This window comes from Lynx canadensis, chromosome D1 (genome assembly GCF_007474595.2).
Source record: "Lynx canadensis isolate LIC74 chromosome D1, mLynCan4.pri.v2, whole genome shotgun sequence".
Classification (NCBI taxonomy): Eukaryota; Metazoa; Chordata; class Mammalia; order Carnivora; family Felidae; genus Lynx; species Lynx canadensis.
In genome coordinates this window covers 9,932,154-9,952,542 of record NC_044312.2, presented here as the reverse complement: position 1 = coordinate 9,952,542, position 20,389 = coordinate 9,932,154, and the positions used below count along the sequence as shown (strand labels likewise).

General features: G+C 46.0%; 1 protein-coding gene across 9 annotated transcripts in view; it reads right to left on the bottom strand.

Annotated features, from left to right (window-relative positions):
• Positions 1–20,389, bottom strand: part of DIXDC1 (DIX domain containing 1) — a 73,583-nt gene that overhangs the window by 28,156 nt on the left and 25,038 nt on the right. For 7 of the 9 annotated variants that reach the window (XM_030333902.1, XM_030333908.2, XM_030333909.2 and 4 more), the window contains 4 exons: positions 12,563–12,692; positions 9,165–9,290; positions 6,165–6,396; positions 4,780–4,887 (listed from right to left, as the gene is read on the bottom strand). In XM_030333902.1, coding sequence (XP_030189762.1) covers positions 4,780–4,887; positions 6,165–6,396; positions 9,165–9,290; positions 12,563–12,692 — 596 coding nt within the window. Of the gene's footprint in view, positions 1–2,057; positions 2,461–4,779; positions 4,888–6,164; positions 6,397–9,164; positions 9,291–12,562; positions 12,693–20,389 lie in introns of those variants that run through there. The other 2 variants (XM_030333903.2, XM_030333912.1) reach the window with 2 other exon arrangements.

The window sequence follows — 20,389 nt, the reverse complement described above, 5'->3', positions numbered from 1 at the left end:
TAAGGAAAACGGGAAAAGACTTGCTCGGCAAAGGGAAGGATTTACTTGATTGTACCATCAAAGAGTTACTTAGATCCCTGCTACACCATTTGTGAACTGTCATCAGAATCCTCTCAGCAACTCCTAAATTATGATCCAACTATCAGCCTTGGGAGGGACTGCTGGGATTGTCAGGGAAGATGAATTTTAAAGCCACACAGAATAACAGCAAATCTACAAGACAAGATACGAATGGGAGGCTGATGTTTCCATCTGATAGGGGAAAGGAATCTGAAGAGCCTCTTCTCTTTGCACCGTACCTTGAGAACATCAACTCTGAAACAATCTCAGGGGCTGTGGGGTCTCCAGGCCCAGCCCCCTCTCAGGAATTCTTTCCAAATCCATCACCCAGACAACAGTGAAAGTGTCTAGGACTCGCTGACCCACTTAATGTGCCCCTGAAGTCTCCCAGGCTAATCCTCACAGCCATGATCAGGAGTTAACATTTTGTCTTCCTAGAAACCAGTAAAAGCAAGAGCTGAGCACAAGTGGATGTAGTCAGAGATTTCAAAACCTCGAAAGCAGCCTGAGGACTGGTGTCTCGTCCTCCTCGTTGATCCCGAGTTTGAGGGCTTTGGCGGGAATGACCTCAGCCAGTAATACATTCTCATCCTTATTAGAACCGCAGAAAAAATGTAAAGTTTTTTCCTTCTTCAAATTAAAGAACGTCGCTGAACCCTAACTACAGATCCATAGTCCAAGCAGACAAGAGAAGTAGAGAGTGGCAAGAAGTGGTATTTAGTAAAGGTAATTGCTTTTATAGAACTCTCTTATCCATCTTTCACCATTTAGGTAATCTGACTTCCAGGCCAACATGAATTAGCTGCTGGAAAAGCATTAGTGTACTTTGCTTTTACATAATACTTTTGAGAGTACTATGTCATTTAACAGGACAACAGATTTTTGACCATTCAGGCCGCGGCATTCGCCTCCCTGCAGAAATGGGGATCGACGTTCAGAAAGACGCCTGCATCAGCTGCCCTCCTTTGAGAAACGATAAAAACACTTCCTTAGCTGACAAGGTGTTATGGTTGACGCGATCCGCTGTCTGCATTTGGCTGGACCACAGTGGGTATGTGTGAGACGCGGCGGGGGGGTGGGGGGGGGAGCGGGGGGAGAGTGGGAAGAGGGGTGTGAAGCAAGGATGCTGGAAAACTGCTGGCCTCAAAGCAGAGACGCATGCTCAGCTCCACCTTCTCCCTCTTAAGTGAGCGGTCCCCCTTATAAGGGCAGGAGGAGGAGGATGTCTGCATACCCAGCCCCACTGGGGGAGTGGCAGTGCGGCCAAAAGAAAAACAACATTTCTCTTTCTTGAATTTGAGGCTGCCAGTGTGTGAGGCCACAGAGAGGGGAGACCAGGAAACTAGATGGTCAGGTCAAAAAAATAAAGGACCGGGGAAGCAAAATCCTGGGGCACATGTGGGAGCAGCAAGATTGCTGCGAGAGACGGGCCACATCGAGATGTGGGCCACATCGAGATGAGGCTTCCAATCTTCTGCTTCAGGTCACAGGAAGAGTATTGTAATGCTAGGCTCTTCCCGATTAGCTCAAAACCCCTATTTTGTAAGCAAGCAATCCCCTACCTGCCATCATAATCCCCGCAAATCAGGGAACTGATTACAAATCAGGTGTGACTGATAACATTTCTTAATTCCCACAGGCCTAACATCTCTCCAATCTTAACATCAGACAAACAACCCCCCAGCGAGGTCCAAATTAGAGTAAAATCAATTTTTTGAAAACGGGTAATGGGAAAGAGTCCTGTTTACTCCTCAAGTGCCCTCCCACGGCCAAGACAGGATAAGGTAAAGGGCCACTCCTCTGGCCCCTATGCCGTCTCCAGTTTCCTACACCCACTCACTGTATTTTGTAGTGACAATCCCAGACCAGCAGCCCGTCCTTCCCAGTACAGCGCCCCCACCCATCCCGGTCGGTCTCAGGCCGACAGCATCCTCCAGTCCTGGCCCTGCGCCCGCCCGCTCCCCCCCAGCTCCAAAGCCAAAGTGGCCTCTGCTCACCATTTGACTTGCGTCCCTCCCATGGTCCCCCTCCTGGCTCCGGCTTCAGCGAGCCTGCTTCCCCGGGTGAAGCGCGAGGCTGGGAGTCCCGGCGCTCCCGAATTCGGGCATGTCTCCCCGCGCTGGGGCCCGAGGAACCACTCCACCGGCAGGCCGGCTACCACAGCTGCCGGCCGCGACCGCGGGAGAGAGTCGGCAGCGCAGGGAGGCGGGCGTCCCGGCCCCGGGGACGGGGATGCTGCCGGGTCTCAGGCGCGCTGTCCCGGTCGCTCAAACGCTGCAGCAGCCCGGCCTGGGCGGAAGCCACCTCCCCTCGCAAGCTGCGGGTCCCTGCCGGCGGCATCGCGGCGGCCGCGCGACTCCGGGCGTGCCCCCGGGCGCGGGCATCTCACCCCATAGCCCGCGCGGGGCAGCGCCGCCCGCGGCTCCGGCTGCGCGGTCGGGTCCCGGCGGCGAGCTCGCGGGCGCCCGGGGCTCCGCGCCGCCTCCCGCCCCTCCCCGCTCCGCCCCCGCTTCCAGGCTGGCGGCGCGACGGGCGGCGCGGGGCTCGGACCGGGCAGGGGCGGGGCGGGCTGGGGGCGGGGGGGGCGCGAGCGCGAGCCCGGCGCGGGGCAAGGGCGGGGCCGCGGGCGCCCCGGGGCTGGAAATGCCTTTTCCTCGCGACCCCTCCCTTCGCGGTCACGGAGGTCTGGGGCCGGTGTCACCGGCTCCTCGAGGGAGGGGGCGCCCAGCGCGGTGTAGAGTCGGGGTCGCGCCCGGAAACCCGCCGAACGCCGATCTCCCACCTTCCCAAAGGCGTTTCGCGTGTTCTTTTTTCCCAGCCCGAGGTCGTTTTGCGTGGACACAGTAAGAGGCCGGCCGGCCCGCCCGAGGTCTACGGAGCAACAGGCGGTCAGGGCTCCGCCAGGGAATCTGGAGAAGCAGGGGGCCACCTTCCCCATCTTCTGAGCCACTCCCCGTTCAGAGTTACATCGCGGGGTCTCGGGCCTTCAGGGGTCACTAAGCCATGAGATGGCCTCACCCTGAGGAAGGGGGTGGGCGGGCAGAATGTTCCAAAGCCTGCTGGGTCCGGGAGCTCATGGAAGAAAACGCAAGGTGCTGACCCAGCCTCCCCAAGAGGTGAGTGAGCGGTCAGCTTACAAAAAAAATTAAAAACCAGGAAGGAGTGAAAGGGAAATGCGAACTATTATCTGACCCCCTCCCAGAAAACCGTCACTGTCTACCCACTACAGCCCGATTTCCAGTGGGTCCCTAGTTCCGGCTGTGTCACAGCCCCGGCCCCAGTCGGAGTTCTGCCAGAAAGGAAGGAAGCAGGTGTTCTCTGGAAGAAATGCAGACTTCTCTCTCTCCCTCTCTCCCCCCTGGCGCTCTCTTGCTCTCTCTCTCTCGCTCTCTCTCTCTCTCTTTCTCTCTCTCTCTCACTGGCAGGCACAACAAAGTGAAAGGCCTGTAGCCATGCAGGAAGCTATACATCTCATTATACAATGAAACGTCCTTTGATTCTGTACCAAGTGATAGTCTAAGGAGCAAGCAAGGAAGAAATGGCTCAGATTCTCCCTACTAGCACACCCCTTGCTTAATGGGTACAGGGTTTCCTTTTGGGGTGATGAAAATGTCTTTGAACTGGATAGAGGTGACGGCTGCACAAGATGATGAAGGTACTAAATGCCACTGAATTGTACACTTCCAAATGATTAATGGCTAATTTTATGTTATGTAAATTTTATAAATAAAAAGGCAATCTATTAAAGGTGAAAATTAAAGTTGAGCAAGATTATCAGTTTAGTGAAGTGCTGGGAAGAATTCCATGTGACTGCAATAAATTAAGAAATGGTCTATCAATCTAAGACAGAATTTTATGTGGAAAAGAAATAGGAAGAAGACAAATGCACATAAGATACATGTAAGACAAGGAACACTTAGGTGTAATGAGAACAGGCTAAGCTGGGTTGGGGTAGGAAAGAAAAGGTCATAAGAGCATAAATTAAGTATGATTCAGCTATGAAATGAAGTTAGTAAATAAGCTAACATGTTCTGGGGATGTATTTATGGAGCATGATTTACATGAGCTAGGAAAGTAGTCTTTTTCTGCCACTGCACTTGGCATCGATCAGGCTTTTATTAGAGCACTGTGTCCTGTTTTGGTCTCTGCACTTGGCTCTAAGAGATACAGATGGCCTTTCTGCTAGAGTCACAAACATCTTAGCCCACTCAAATTCACACTAATCTGCTGCAATTCCTAGCCCTATAAATGAAAGTTTGGAACATTCTCATGCTCTCAGACAACTCTGCTCAGTTTTTTCTCTTGTTGTAAATGTTAGACAGCCTTCTCGGGCCATGCTTAGAGTTAAGCTCAGGTGCAAAGGCCATTCTGTGGAACTGGCTGTCATAAACGGGGGCAGCTGATACGCAAGTATCAGAACCAGGGGCTGGGCCCTCACAGGCCCCCATGTGGACATACCTAAGCAGTGACACTGAAGCTCTGCACAAAAAGCTTCCTTGTGTGGGAAATTTACCAGCACCCCACCCTCCCTGCCTGCCTGCCAGCACAAAACCGCAAAGCAGTGCCGAAGACTGCCCCCTTTGAAGTCAAACAAACTGAGGGAAAGAGAAAAGGTTTAGGAGCCTTAAAGCCTGTTGTGCTGCTACCTGAGGCCGAGAATCCCCAAGAATTCTACCTTTAACCAGGACGGCAGTGGTGGGAAGTTGGCGCCACACTTACCTGTTACAGCTGGACTCAGATGGGGACCTCTGCTGCCCTTCATACTGCTGCACCAGGGCTCGCACGCTCCAGTACGGGTTCTCAATCTCCTCGTCCACACTGTTGTTCCTAAAGCCGGAGGATGCCAGCAAAGGAGAGGGCATCAGTCTTTCAGTTCGGGTCGACTCAACGAGAACCGGTAGCTGGCCACTCTGAGAGTGCCAGGGGAAGAAGGAGGAGTAAGGCCAAGCCCCGGCCTTAAAGACCCTCGACACCCAGCAGGGAAGACAGACAGATGGATTTCCCTAGGGTCTGCAACACCTCAGGGTCTTGCTCTCTCCCAGCAGACATATAACCCCCAAAATGTTTCCTGCCATGACTTCCTTCAGGACAGGCTGGCTTTAGCATACATTCTAGGGAGACTCCCCCAGATGACTTGAACACTGCTCCCACATATCTCCCGGTGTAGAAAACACGCCGTGCCAAAGGCATATATTTAAAATTCTGGGCAACAGAGCAAAAAATTACAAATGTGATTCCTTTACTTTCTGCTAACTGCAACATAAACATCTCTTTTAAAAGGGCTTTTCTCAGGGTGCCTGGGTCACTCAGGAGTTTCAACCTCCAACTTCGGCTGAGGGTATGATCTCGCAGTTCGTGAGTTCAAGCCCCATGCTGGACTCTGCTGACAGCCTGGAACCTGGAGCTGCTTCAGATTCTGTGTCCCCCTCTCTCTCTGCCTCTACCCAGCTCGTGCTCTCTCTCTCTCTCTCACTCGCTGTCAAAAATAAATAAAAACATATAAAAATTTTAAAAAAAATATTAAAGGGCTTTTCTCAGGGTGCCTGGGTGGCTCAGTCGATTGAGCATCCGACTCTTGATTTTGGCTCAGATCATGATCCCAGGGTCATAGGATCAAGTCCCATGTTGGGCTCTGCGCTGAGTGTGGAGTTTGCTTAAAATTCTCTCTCTCCCGGGGCGTCTGTGTGGCCCATTTGGTTAAGCGTCCAACTCTTGATTTTGGCTCACGTCATGATCTTGTGGTTTGTGAGTTTGAGCCCCGTTTCGGGCTCTGTGCTGACAGCGTGGAGGAACCTGCTTGGGATTCTCACTCTCTCCCTCTCGCTCTCTCTCAAAAATAAATATTTAAAAACATCTCTCTCTCTCTCTCTCTCTCTCTCTGCCCTTCTCCCCTGCGTGCACATGCATGGACTCTCTCTCTCTAAAATAAAACATAAATTAATTAAAGGGCTCTTCTCTCGTGGAGTGTCCTCTCTGACCTACACTCCTTGCTCTCTTCTGCAGCGTGGGGCTGTTTGGGTGATCCTTCTGTCTACTGCACAGTATCATTTAAAGGAGGAAATTCAGAGAGAAACAAGTTCCCAGCCCCAGATTTCTACCCTTACCTCTGCCTGTATCGAAAGACATCCCGTCCCGACCGTGACATGTCATGACACACGTCGGCCAGAGCGGCAGCTGCCCCCTGGGCCACAGCAGTGGCACAGTGTGGTTGGTGACTCTGCCGAGGGGTTCTGGAGTCCCGTCCTTGGCTCACTGTCCTGTTGGAGCCAGGTTTGAAATGAGCTGCCAAGGCAAGGACCAGCCTCATGATAGACTTCAGGTTTCCTTCCACAATATCTGAGGGACAGAACACACCCAGAGGTCCTAAGACAGAGGCAGAGGGTTCACTCATTGAACACATATTTGCTAGTGATACAGGTAAGCGAGGCAGTCAAGGTCTTTGTTCTCACAAAGCCATGTTCAACAGGAAGACAGAACATTTAAAAGCATTTACAGGGGCGCCTGGATAGCTCAGCCGGTTGAGCATCCAACTTCAGCTCAGGTCACGATCCCACAGTTCGTGGGTTCGAGCCCCGAATTAGGCTCTCTGCTGTCAGCACAGAGCCCACTTCAGATCCTCTGTCTCCCTCTCTCTTTGCTCTTCCCCTGCTTTCACTCATGTGTGCTCTCTCTCCCAAATAAATAAACATTAAAAATAAAACAAGCATTTACAACAAAGTATGGTAATGTGTTACGGTAGAAGTACAGGATTCTCTGGGAGCTCAAAGTAGAGGCATCTTGTCTAGTCTAGAGGGCTCAGGGAGAGAGTATAGGGGAAATAAGTTTTAAAGTGAGACTTGATTGGTTCATCAGATGAAGGAGGAGAGGAGTGTTCCAAGAGGATGCAGCAGGCGTGAAGGTCTAGAGGTGAGAGAGAGCATGACCTACGAGAGCTGTGCCATCTGATATGGGAGCCATTAGCCACATGTGGCTACTGAGCGTTTAAAAGATATAGTCTGGGGACACCTGGGTGGCTTAGTTGGTTAAGCGTCCGACTTGGGCTCAGGTCATGATCTCATAGGTGGTGGGTTTGAGCCCTGCATCGGGCTCTGTGCTGACAGCTCAGAGTCTGGAGCTTGCTTTGGATTCTATGTATCCCTCTCTCTCTGCCCCTCACCCGCTCACACACACACTCTCTCTCTCAAAAATAAACATTAAAAAAAATTTTTAAAGGTATAGTCTGAATTGAATGTGCTATAAGGGTGGTACTTAGCACAAAAAAAGTCAGATTGAAACACATCTCATTAGCTTAGTACAAAAAAAGAAGAATGCAAAATATCTCATTAATAGCTTTTATACTGAATGCATGTTGCACTGATAATACTTTGTGGATATTTGGGGTTAAAATATATTATTAAAATTATCTTCTATTTCCTTTTTAAAAAAAATATGGCTCTCAGAAACTTCCGTATGTGACTTGCATTATATTTCTATGCATGCCACTGTGGCAGATGAAGTGGAAGAAGTACAGCACAGCTAGGGCCCAGAGTGCAAGGGGAGAGGGTGAGGGGGTGAGGCCACAAGGGGAGAAATTAGAGGTCAGAAAGGGCAGGGCAAGCCCCAGGAAGGACCTTGGATTCTCCCATAAGGACCTGCACACACAGAGCAGTGGTAGGGGCATATGTCTTGGCAGAAAGATCATCCTGGCTACAGTGTGGAGAGCGGATGGATGGGAGGCAGTGAGACTAATTAGGAAACTGCTGCCCTTCTCCAGGTAAAAGACAATGATGTCCTCAATGGCGGTGTTCCCTCAAAATAGCTGACTTTAATGGGCCAGATCCCTAAGCCCACCCCTCATGGGGACCAGAGCACGGACATTACGACACCCTAAATTTTGCCCTAGAAAAAAAGAATGCACACACAACAAAAAAAACCAATGTGATAGGTCTGGTGAAAGTTCACGTAAGGGAATGGGTAAAACTCTCATGTTTTTAGTTTCACAGCATTGTAAATATGCAAGGCTTGGAAAAAGATTGATTGATACCTTCTACAGGGTGCTCTCAATGGTAAGAATCGGCCGACCTGAATGACCCCAACACCTAGAACGCCAATAATCCAACACAGAAGGAAGGCTCCCTCTGGCCCCCTTTCTCATCAGAGCCCTGGGCCATCAGACCCAGAAACTGAAGCTGAAACAGAACCAGATCTACAATCAGTTCTAAAGAAACGGCGGGAGGGCCAGGGAGCCTGTGCTCTCTCAAGACACCCTAAACAATTGCTTCCTTGCAGCCTGGGCTCAAAGTGAATTGAGCAGTGTCCTCTTCTGGTCGTGTGGCTATAACAGAAGGTATGTGCAGAGGTCCCAGAGCCCCTTTCCTCTTGCCCAAAATATTCTGTGTTATCCAAAAAAAAAAAAAAAAAAAAAGCCATAAATATTTTTCTTCTGGAAAACTGGATGGAAAAAAATAAAGCTAATATGATTTGAAATAATTCTTGGGCATGAAACCCAAGTAACTTGGAAAACATCATCTATCTTCAATTTGATAACTTAAATGAGATATTCTAGAGTTTATTTTTTTTTAATGTTTTTATTACTTATTTTTGAGAGAGAGGGAGAGAGAGAGAGAGAGAGAGAGAGAGACAAAGCACAAGCAGGGGAGGGGCAGAGACAGAGGCAGACACAATCTGAAGCAGGCTCCAGGCTCGAGTTGTCAGTACAGAGCCCAACATGGGGCTCGAACCCACAAACCATGAGATCACGACCCGAGCTGAAGTCGGACACTCAACCAACTGAGCCACCCAGGTGCCCCTTAAATGAGACATTCTAAAGTTAATACTCCGGTCTTGCCATTTCTACTCGATTAATTTTTGTACACACACTCAAGCAAACCTTTATTCAATTAAAATGAATAGAGAATGTCTATCTCCACCCAGGTTTTCAAAAGCACTCAGATTTTAAGAATCGCCCCATCCCAAGAGGGTAACTCTCTTTATGGAAAAATGATATGAGGCCACAGACCTAATCCTATTCCAGTCTACTCAGAACCCTCGGCTACACAACGGATGGTCCTTCTGAGGCTCATAATCACTGGGTAAAGCTGACCCAGACGTGATGAGGCACTGACCTTTAGCCGAAGTCTGGTGCATTCGAATCTTTTTGGAGGCCACGAACTGTAGCACTTTCTCCACATTGTTCTTCATCTCCTGTTGGTTACTGGGACTCAACTGTACCCCATTCAGCTTTTCTCCTGCTGTTCAAAGAGAGAAAATATGTGAAGTTATAGGGAGGAACCATACCAAAGTTTCATAATAGCCAGACACTGAGAAAAGGAATATTCGATGTAAATGCTCAGATTATATATAAATGTGCAAGTGTGTTAGGCCTTGGTGCTTGTAATTTGGATGGAGGAATAGGAGAGCAAAGTCCTTTCGGTGGGCTTTCAAATTTTCAAAGCTGTATCCAGGGGCCTGTGAAGTTACTTTGTGTCCCCTTATTCACTCAACAAATATTCATTGAGCCAGGTACCGTTCTGGGCAACAGTGAAACAACAATAAACAAGACGGACACAGCCCCTTCCATCACAGAGTTTATATTTCTAGGGATAACAGATGATCACGTTAACCAGTTTGTGTTTAATAGAATTTCAGGTAGTGATAAGTGCTACGAGGAAAAACAAAAAAGTGTGGGATCATGATACTATATTTAAGCAGAGACTTGAATAGTAAGAGATGTTAAGATTCAAGGAGGAAGCATTCTGGACTGAGGAATCACAAGTCCAAACCCCAGGGTGGGAATGAGCTCAGCTTCTCTGAAGAGCAGCTCTAAGCCCAGCATGGCTGGAGTGGAGAGAGAGAGAGGAGTCAAGTCCTAGGAGAAGTTAGACAGGTAAACAAAGCCATATCATTTAAGGCTCTGTGGACCAAAGTAAAGAACTTGAATTTTATTCTAAGAGTAATGGACAGCCAATGGAGAGTTTGAGGCAAGGAAGTTATGTGATCTGTGCTTTCAAAAGTTGACCCTACAGGCGCCTGGATGGCTCAGTCAGCGTCTGACTCTTGGTTTCGACTCAGGTCATGAACAGATGGAACCTTGCGTTAGGCTCTGCGCTGACAGTGCAGTGCGGAGCCCGCTTGCGGTTCTCTCTCTCCCTCTCTTTCTGCTCCTTCCCCATGCATGCATGCACATGTTCTCTCTCTCAAAAAATAAATAAACTTAAAAAAAAAAGTTGGCTCTATATGGGCTTAATTTATGTGAAGCAGAAACAGGGAGATTAGTTAGAAAATGAAACTTGTCAAGGCAAGGGATAATGGTTTGGGCTTGAGTGGGAAAGGCTGACAGGTGAAAAGCCAGGTATCAGGTAAAATTTTAATACGAAGCAGACAGCACATGTGAAGGACTGGGTACAAAACAGGCAGAAAAGAGAATAATCAAGGACAACTTCCAAGAGTTCTACTTTAACAGCCGCCGTGTGTGATTTCGGCGAAGAAATCTGGAGGATAGAGGGGTTGGTGGAGAGAAGGGTATCAAAAGCTCTGCTTAGGGCATGTGGAGGTAGAGTCGCATTTTAGACAGCCAGGCTGGGATACTGAGCAGGAAGCTGATATTCATGTCTCAAACTCAAGGAAAAGTTTAGAGCTTAAGATGCAGATGTGGGAGGAGATCACTTGGGGACAGAGAAAACACAAGGGATAAGGACTGAATGTGGAGGGTCTCAACATTTAGAGGTCAGGAAGGAGGAAAAAAGCCAGCAGAGCAAGCTGGAGGAGCCAGTAAGGAAGGAGAGTCCTGGACGCCAAGAAAAGAGAGTGTTTGAAGGAGGGAGGGAGTGACCGACCGTGTCAAGTTCTGCTAAGTCGAATAAAATGGGGACTGAGGCCGAGCCACTGGGCTGGATAAGGCAAAGGTTGTGACCTTGACGAGAGCAGTGTAAGTGGAGAGGTGGGATCAAAAGCCCAGTGAGGGTTTGTTAAAGAAAGAACAGGGAACAAGGCAGTGAATTCAGCGGGTTTTTCCATATAGCAAAATCACAATAAAATGCAGCATTTAAGAATCTGGGTTTCGGGAAACCAAAGAATACATATTCATATTGCTTGTGTATGCATAGAATATCTCTGAAAAGAAATGTAAGAAACTGCTAACACTACTTGCTTCCAGAAAGAACACGTAGTTGGTGCGGGTGGAAAAAAGGCTTTTATATCCTTTTGTAGCTTCTGCATTTTCTGTCTGATTATATTTTCAAGTATAATCTATTCCAGCAAGTGAAAAATAATGTTTAAAATGAGCTTTGGAATTAAAGCAGGTCTAGCTTTTGCCACGTACAGTTATGTGGCCTTGTACAATTGCCCAGCCCTTCTCAACCTCGTGAGAGATGGCATAAAATGGTAGTACCTGTATCACACCTGTAGCATAAACCATCCAAGGTAGCATGCTTAGCGCAATGCTTCTTCTATTCTAAGTGCTCAGGGAATTCATTTATTTATGTCTATAAATGTTCTCTTTTGAGCTTGTTTCCTGAAAACAGGGATGATAGTAGGTGCTTCTCAAGGCTTGACGATCAAAGGAAATGAAATGAAATGAGATTAAAAAGTGTCCGACAGATGGCAGCTATTTCTATTACCATCGTTATTTTCATTAGAAACGAATGCCCTGATGAATCCGTGAGCTGGCCCGGTGAGGCAGTCACGGAGAGGCTGCCTGTAGCAAACCTGGCTCCTTCTGCACCACTTGTAAGGACGGAGCAAGTGACTCTCTCAAGGATTCTAAGCAGGGTCAGCTGATGAATATAACAGTAATGTCTGAGTACCTATTACGTGCCAGGCACTTGGTAGGAGGTGTGGGAACAGAAAAAAAAGTTACACTGTACCTGCTCTTAAATAAGAGCTCGGTCTATACGGGAGAGAGAGGTAAACAGTCACCGCTCAGTGTGTGGGAACACATAGTAATAACAGAGCTGTGGACAAATGCTGTAGAAAGAAGGGTATGGTACCATCCAATAAGGGCGACTGGCAATAGTTACAGGGCTCTTCATGGAAACCCTTCTGTGAGGCATGATGGTAGTTTCACAGAAGGGGTCCTTTTGCTGGGAACCCTCCTTCTTCTTTCCTGACTCCTACTTCCTTTTCCAGCCTCGGTTTAGACATCGGTGCTTCTGGTAAGCCACCCCTGAGGCCCTAGAACTGGGTTGGCACCTCCATCCACCCAGGTGCTCCTATCTGTCCTTACTCTATCAGAGTCCTAAGTACATTAATGGAATGAGTTCACTTTCCAGCCTTTCCAACTAGATTGGGAGACTCCTGAGAGCATAGACTGTGCTTACAATCACATTCCCAAAGCCTAATAGAGTGCCTAGCACACTGTTTATTGACTAATAAATAAATGAGTTAATGATGGACAAGAATGTTAAACCTTCTCTACTTCCATTTCCATAGGTTATAAAGAAGAAGCAAACTGCTCGGAAGGGCACATGGAGGATAAAGAAGGCATGTTCTGGTTTGTGCTGGCATCGGTCCAGGGCCCACTGACCAACGATCTCGATGAGATATGCCAGGATCACCCCATCCCGAAGATCCTGTCGCAGGTCCTGCACGGGCTTCACTGCTGGCCTCTTCTTGAGCTGTGCATTCACCCAGGCCACATACGCCTGGAGCTGTTGCTGGAAAATCAAAGGTGGAAATAAGGGAAAGGAATATGATTCTTCTCCTTTGCCCTGCACCCTCTGAGGCAACATTTGAGACTGGACTACGGTGGGAAATCCACATCCAGAGGGAGGAGGAGGTTTCAAGGAAATGAAGAAAGATGGTGAGACATGGAGCATGTTCTAAAAATCTCTAATTTTATGCTAGTTGTTAGTCTTCAGGGAAAGCTAACCGCTGACTTGGTGGCAGTGTAGACACAGAGAAACAGATGAGTGTTTCAGTGAGTAGGTCTCCTGCTTTCCTTGAGTTTTGCTCCCTTGACCATGGATGGGGGCCAGTGGAGAAGCACAGCCAGTTTTTGGGTGTGATCACTGCTGCCAGTAACCCATTGTGCTTCTCAAGAACAATCACTCATTCTCACATGCACAATGGACACTGATACTCATAAGGCTGGTCTTGGGGAATCAGAAATAAACAACAGCAAGCCAGCTCAGAACAACCTCTCCCATCACTACGTTCTTCACAATGAGACTTAATGGAAATCATCTCACTGTCAACCCGAGATTTATTCTCCTGAGTCCATAATCCTGGGATTGCTACAGAGTTAGTGTTAATCCGTGCTTTATGTTGTCAAAGAGGATCTAGTTGCCTAAAATCTGCGCAAAGAAGGAAAAAGAAAAGCTTTGGTGAGCAGTACCCTGAAGACTTGGGCAGAGGTTGTGGTGCGGGGGGCGGGCAGGAGTGGGGGGGTGGGCTTTCATTTATTGTCAGACAAAGCTAAACCCAGTATCATCAGAAGCCTGTCGGGCCCAGATAGGGACACACAACTCATCCCAGCCCTCGGATCCCCCTACATAGTCCATTTTGTCCCCTACCAAAGCTTGCATCCAGGTGTTTATTCTAATTTTGCATTTGTTCTGAAGATGGACACTTAAATATCAAAAGAGCACATGAACAATATCCCAGAACAATCAGCAGCTCTGTCTGGTTTCTGTAGAAGCCCAAGACCCTGACCCTAAACATTAGGTTCAAGGGCTAACGGTATTATATTACAAGCTGGTTGAAGAATAGTTGATTTCTACGCCACAAGTACTTCTTCAATAAAATGTTGGAAATTACCCACTGATTGCTTCCTGAGCTTAAATTAAATCTTCGTTATTTTCTCTGTGTCGATTTGTGGCAATAAATGAAGTCCTTTATAAAGACAGTACTAAGGCAATAATCTATCAGCTGCTGACAAACTGTAGGAAGTGCCATATCAGCAGGCAGTAGGGGAAGGAATCGAGTGTCTACATGAACTAAACACTAGTTCTGGAATTTGATATGTGTTTTATCGTATTAATGAAGGTGCCTGGGACAGGACCTGCCACGCAACTGATGCTTGCTTAACAGTCATTATTATTTTCATCGTTATCACCATCTAATTAATCCTCACAAAAACACTGAAGGGTCAGTATCCTCTCCATTCTACGGATGAAGTTCAGAGAAGTGATGGAACATCCCCAAGGCCCCAGCCAGGACACAGCAGATCTGGTATGGAAACGCCTAACTGTGGTCCAAGCATTGACCAAGGGCATCGTGCTACCCCACTCACTTGGTATAACAGGGGTGGCCACACCTTCTGCCTAATGTGGGCCAGACCCTTGCCCAAGGTCTGCTCCTGCTGCACAGCCCAAGCACCGTGGGAGGCAAAGGGTACCTCTGTAGTAAACCACTCTGCTCTGGAGCAAAGGAGTTAGGACCAAAAAAGGCATTAAGGGTAACAGTTGGGGTCTGACCCTGGCTTAGGTATAAAACACCTAGGGGTGCCTGGGTGGCTCAGTTGGTTAAGCATCCGACTCGGTTTCAGCTCAGGTCACCATCTCGCGGTTTCGTGAGTTTGAACCCCATGTGGGGCTCTGCGCTGACAGTGCAGAGCCTCCTTGGGATTCTCTCTCTCCTTCTCTCTGCCCCTTCCCTACTCATGCTGTCTCTGTCTTCCTCAAAATCAATCAATCAATCAATCAATCTTTAAAAAAAAACATATATGTGTGTATATATATACACATATACATGTGTGTATACATATACATATATATATATATATACATATATAAAATAATAAAATTCCTAACCAGTCTCCCTGTATCTACTATCATCCTCAACCCACCCTCCACACATTCCTGCTTCAGATCCTTCACTGGCCTCTCTTGTCAAGATAAAATCCAACCTTCCTGGCTGCATTTAGTCTGTCATGTGCTGGCCGCTGCCTCTGCTCCGCTTACTCACTACCCTCCCATTTGCCTGCTGCGTTTCGGTTGGTCCAAACCATGTGCAGTGCCCCAAATGCACCACACTTTCCAGCCACTCTCCCTCCCTGAGCCTGCAGTCTCCTCTTAAGGCTGAGCCCAAGCATCACCTTTTCCAAGAAGCCTTCCCTGACCCTCCCACAGCCCAGCTCTGATCTCCCCGAGGACGTCCAGTGTCACACACGGTGCTGAGATCATAAGCCCAACCTGAGCCCACACTTTTGTGGTTGTGGGTGGGGGGTGGTTCCTGAAAGAGGAAATGAGGCAAAGGGAACAGTGAGCTCAAAGGAGCTCAGGTCCGAAGTATGCTCTATGCAGGGAGTCACAACAACTCAGAAGTACTGGACTTTAGGGTAGCAGGTGCACAACAAATATTTGTTTGAGTCAGTGAATCACTTGTCACATTTCATCAGGCCGAGACTTAAAATGGTTGCAAAAGCTAATAATGCAGGGGCAGACAAGAACAAATGGTTTATGTTAGACCAAGATCATTTCTACTTGAGTAACCACAGCCTTCTTTTGGCTATTGAATAGAAGTTGTGTCTGATGCAAAACTGATGAGAGGTTCTAACAGTACTTTTCATGCACATTAATCTCACCTCTGGATTCCAACAAGAGGATTCTACAGCATAAATGATAATAATAGTCACCACTATTCTGAACACCTACTCTGTGTCAAGGGTTATGCTAGATCACTCATTCATTCATTCATTCATTCATTTTTAAGTAAACTCTGTGCCCAATATGGGACTCAAACCCATGACCCCAAGATCAAGAGTCGCATGCTCCACCAACTGGGCCGGCCAGGTGCCCCTCTGCTAGGTCCTTTAAACACATTTTCCCTAATGCTAATCTGCCAGGAAGATTTTACTATATCTATTTTGCTAATTGGAAACTGAGACTCAAAATAGGTAAACTCATTTGTTCCAGGTCACCAGACAGTAAAGCATGAATATGAAACTCTAATTCTCAAGCCAATGCTCTTTCCACTCAACCACACTATCACCTAAATAAATGCATCCCTGAAGTTTCAGTGAACCTTCCTCAAACTCTCAGAATGGAAGGCCCCTTAGTCTATACCACTTTCTCCCCCACATCCAATGTTTGGGTCTCTTGTGTAATAATCTACACTAAGTAGCTATCTACTATTCCAAGGGTGGCCCCCAGGCCAGCAGCATCAGCATTACCTGGGAGCATGGCAGAAATGCAGACTCTCAGACTCCACCCCACCCCTACTCAATCAGAACCCATACTTTAAACAGATCTCCCAGTGATTCATATGCACATTAAAATTTGAGACGCACTGATCCAGCCTACTGTTCCCACCCCTGGCTGTGCTTCAAGATCACAAAGAAAGCTTTTAAAAAAACAAAGACATGTAGACATTACCCCCATCAAATTCTCTCCATAGGGTAGAACTCAGAAAGCTTTATTTTCCCAAGTTCCCCCATAAGATTCTTGTAGAGCTAACCTGAGTTTTCTCCTAGCTAAACATCACAATTCCTTAACCAAGGGGTTCTGTAAATGCTGATTACCCATCAGAGTCACTGGAGAAGCTTTTTAAAAATACTAATATCTGCCCAGCAATTGTACTACTAGGTATTTACCCAAAGGATACAAAAATACTGATTCAAAGGGGCACATGCACCCCGATGTATACAGCAGCATTATCTACAATAGCCAAATTATGGAAAGAGCCCAAATGCCCACTTATAGATGAATGGATGAAGAAGATGTGGTATATAAGGGGTGTCTGGGTGGCTCAGTCAGTTGAGCATCCGACTTTGGCTCAGATCATGATCTTGCCATCTGTGAGTTCAAGCCTGCATCGGGCTCTGTGCTGACAGCTCAGAGCCTGGAGCCTGCTTTGGATTCCGTGTCTCCCTCTCCCTCTGCACCTCCCCTGCTTGCACTCTGTCTCTGTCTCTGTCTCTCTCTCAAAAATAAAATAAACATTAAAAAATTAAAAAAAAAAAAAAGATGTGGTATACATATACAATGGAATATTATGCGGCCATCAAAAAGAATGAAATCTTGCCATTTGCTATGACGTGGATGGACCTAGAGTGTATTAGGCTAAACAAAATAAGTCAGATAAAAACAAATATCATATGATTTCACCTATATGTGGAATTTAAGAAACAAAACAGATGAACATGGCGGTGGGGAAGACAGGGAAGCAAACCATAAGAGGCTCTTTTATTTTTTAATTTGAGAGGTGGGGAGGAGTGCACATGAGCAGGAAAGAAGGGCATAGGGAGAGAGAGAATCTTAAGCAGGCTCCACACTCAGCACAAACCCTACTCAGGGCTCAATCCCACAACCCTGGATCATGACCTAAGTCAAAATTAAGAGTCAGACGCTCAGCTGACTGAGCTACTCAGGCACCCTGAGACTCTTAAAAATAGAGAACAAACTGAGGGTTGCTGGAGGGGAGATGGGCAGAGGATGGGCTGGGTGGCTGATGGGTATGAAAGAGGGCACCTGTATTGAGCCCTGAGTGTTATATATAAATGATGAATCACTAAATTCTACTCCTGAAATCAACATTACACTATATCTTAACTAATTAGAATTTAAATAAAAACTTAAAAAAATACTAACGTCGGGGGCCCACTAGAGAATAGTTAGAATTTCTGAGGGTGGGGCCCAGTTATACCAATATTCCTTAAATTCTTCTATGCACATCCAGAGTTGCAAGCCAAGCTCACATTCCTTATCCAAAATGGTTTCAAGTATTACTGATCTTCTGTCTAAATCTATCTGAAACTGAGACATCTAGAACCTAACACAATACTCCGAGTTTAAAGGAGACATGAAGATTCCTCATTCAAGATATTTTTCTTTTCTTTCCTTCTTCATTCTTCTCTTTCCTTTCTTCCTTGGCCACCAGAACACATTATTGACCTACACTAGGGGGTTATTCAAAACCCCTAAGTATTATTTTTTATTTCATTAGCTGTTCAGTTTGAAATAATTTCAGACTTACATAAAAGTGGCACAAAGAGCTCCCCTATATGGTACAAAGAGCTCCCAAAAATGGTACAAAGAGCTCCCCTATACCCATTTACCTAACTGCTTCCCCAAATGTTCACTTCGTCCATAATAGCAACAGAACAGGACATTAACACTGACACAGTACTATTACATAATCTCCAGACCTTATTCAGATTTCCCCAATTGACCTACTGTCCTTCTTTGGTCCAAGATCTCACACGACATTTAGTTGTCCTGTCCCTTTGGTCTCTTACAATCTGGCTAAGTCTTTCTCTGTCTTTCATGATCTTGACAATTTTGAAGAATACTTCCCAGTTATTTTGTACACTGTCCCTCAATTTGGGTTTGTCTAAAATTTCTTAGTGATCAAATTCAGGTTATGGATTTGAAACATACAATACCCTTCTCTGTGCATCATATCAAAAGACACAGGATGCTGATACATCATATTATTGTTGAAATTAATTGTGATTACACAGTTAAGGTAGGTGTCTGCCAAGTTTCTCTACTGTGAAGTCGCCATTTTTTCCTTATAATTGATAAGTATTTTGTGGGAAGATTTGAGACCATGAAAATATCCTTTTCCCTATCATCGCTTTACTTAACATCCATTTTTCCTTTCTTAAAAATCATTGAGTATTCTTTTCCTGATTGATTACTATGACATCTCCCAAATGATGATTTTCTAATTCCATCATTCCTTCTACACTTACTAGTTGGAATTCCTAATATGAGGAAAAGCTCTTTCTTTTCCCCCATTTACTTATTTATATCAGTATGGGATCATGGGTATTTATTTCACTTTCGTTATATTAATCCATTACTATCATTATTTACTTGTGATGCTCAAATTGGGACAAATGTTGGCTCCTGTATCCTTTTCAGATGCTCCAGTCACTTTTTTAAAAATTGTGGTAAAAAGATACATCACATAAAATTTGTCATCTTAGTATTTTTAAGTGTACAGCTCAGTAGTGTTAAGTATATTCACACTGTTGTGCAATGAATCTACAGATATCTTCACATTGCAAAATGAAACCCTACGCTCATTAAACAATAAATCCCATTTCCCTTCCTCCCGGTGCCTGGCAACCACTGTTCTACTTTCTGTTTCTATAAATTTGACTATTTTAGAGAACTCAGACGAATGGAATCATACAGTACTTGTCTTTTTGTGATTGGCTTATTTCACTCAGTGTAATGTCCCCAAGGTTCATACATGTTGCCCCTTGTGTCAGATTTTCCTTCTTTTTTAAGGGTGAATAATATTCAATTGTATGTTTATACCACATTTTGCCTATTCATTCATCTGTTGATGGACATGTGGGTTGCTTCTACCTCTTGGCTATTGTGAATAATGCTGCTATGAAAATGAGTGTGCAAATACCTCTTCAAGATCCCACTTTCTTTTGGATATAGACCCAGAAGTAGGACTGCTGGTTCATATGGCCTGATCATGTTCTTTGAACATTTCCTTACTTCCTGGCATCATGAGATATTCCACACTCCTTGTCTTAGGCTTTCTCTGCCCAGCTCTGGAATCAGTTATTTCTCAAAAGAACTCTAGTTCTTTGGTTTTTAGAAACCAAAATTTGGGCATGAGTTGTACTCATTGTTACTGGGGTTACATTCTTGGCCTTCTCAGTAGTAGAGTAGAAAATGCACGTATGTAGGGGCGCCTGCGTGGCTCAGTCAGTTGAGCGTCCGACTTCAGCTCAGGTTATGATCTCACCACTTGTGGGTTCAAGCCCTGTGTCGGGCTCTGTGTTGACAGCTCAGAGCCTGGAGCCTGCTACAGATTCTGTGTGTCCCTCTCTCTCTGCTCCTCCCCTGCTCATGCTCTGTCTCTCTCTGTCTCAAGAACAAATAAAACATTTTAAAGAAAACAAAGAAAATGCATGTATGTATACACACATATGCACATACACCTTGTGAGACAGACATACAATGAATTACAGCATAAATTACACTGATCCCTCCTCCAACCAAGCCCACAGAGTTCACTTCTTTGTCCCTTTTCTTTATTATAACTCCTTTCTCCCAGTGAGAAACCAGAACTGTCACTCTCCACTATATATTTACTAATATTTGCTTGATCCTAGAAACATATAAGTTAGTGTCAGACTTGCTAACTCACACCTTGTGAAAAATTAATTTACCAACCATAATATAATATTTGTGCATAGTTCTTTTCGAGTTTAGAGTCAAAATGCTGATGCAAAAAGTGACTTAGGTTAGTTCTTTTCTTCTCCAGTCCCTTCAGGGTGGTTATGTTATTCATTTGTAATACAGTGGGGTTCGTTTTGTACTATCAGTAGTCCATTTTGGGTTCTCTCCACATTTTGGATGATTAGGTGCATGGATGACTGCATGATTAGCATGATCCTAAAAGTCAGAGCTATACAAAAACATCTAGTCAGGAAAGTGTC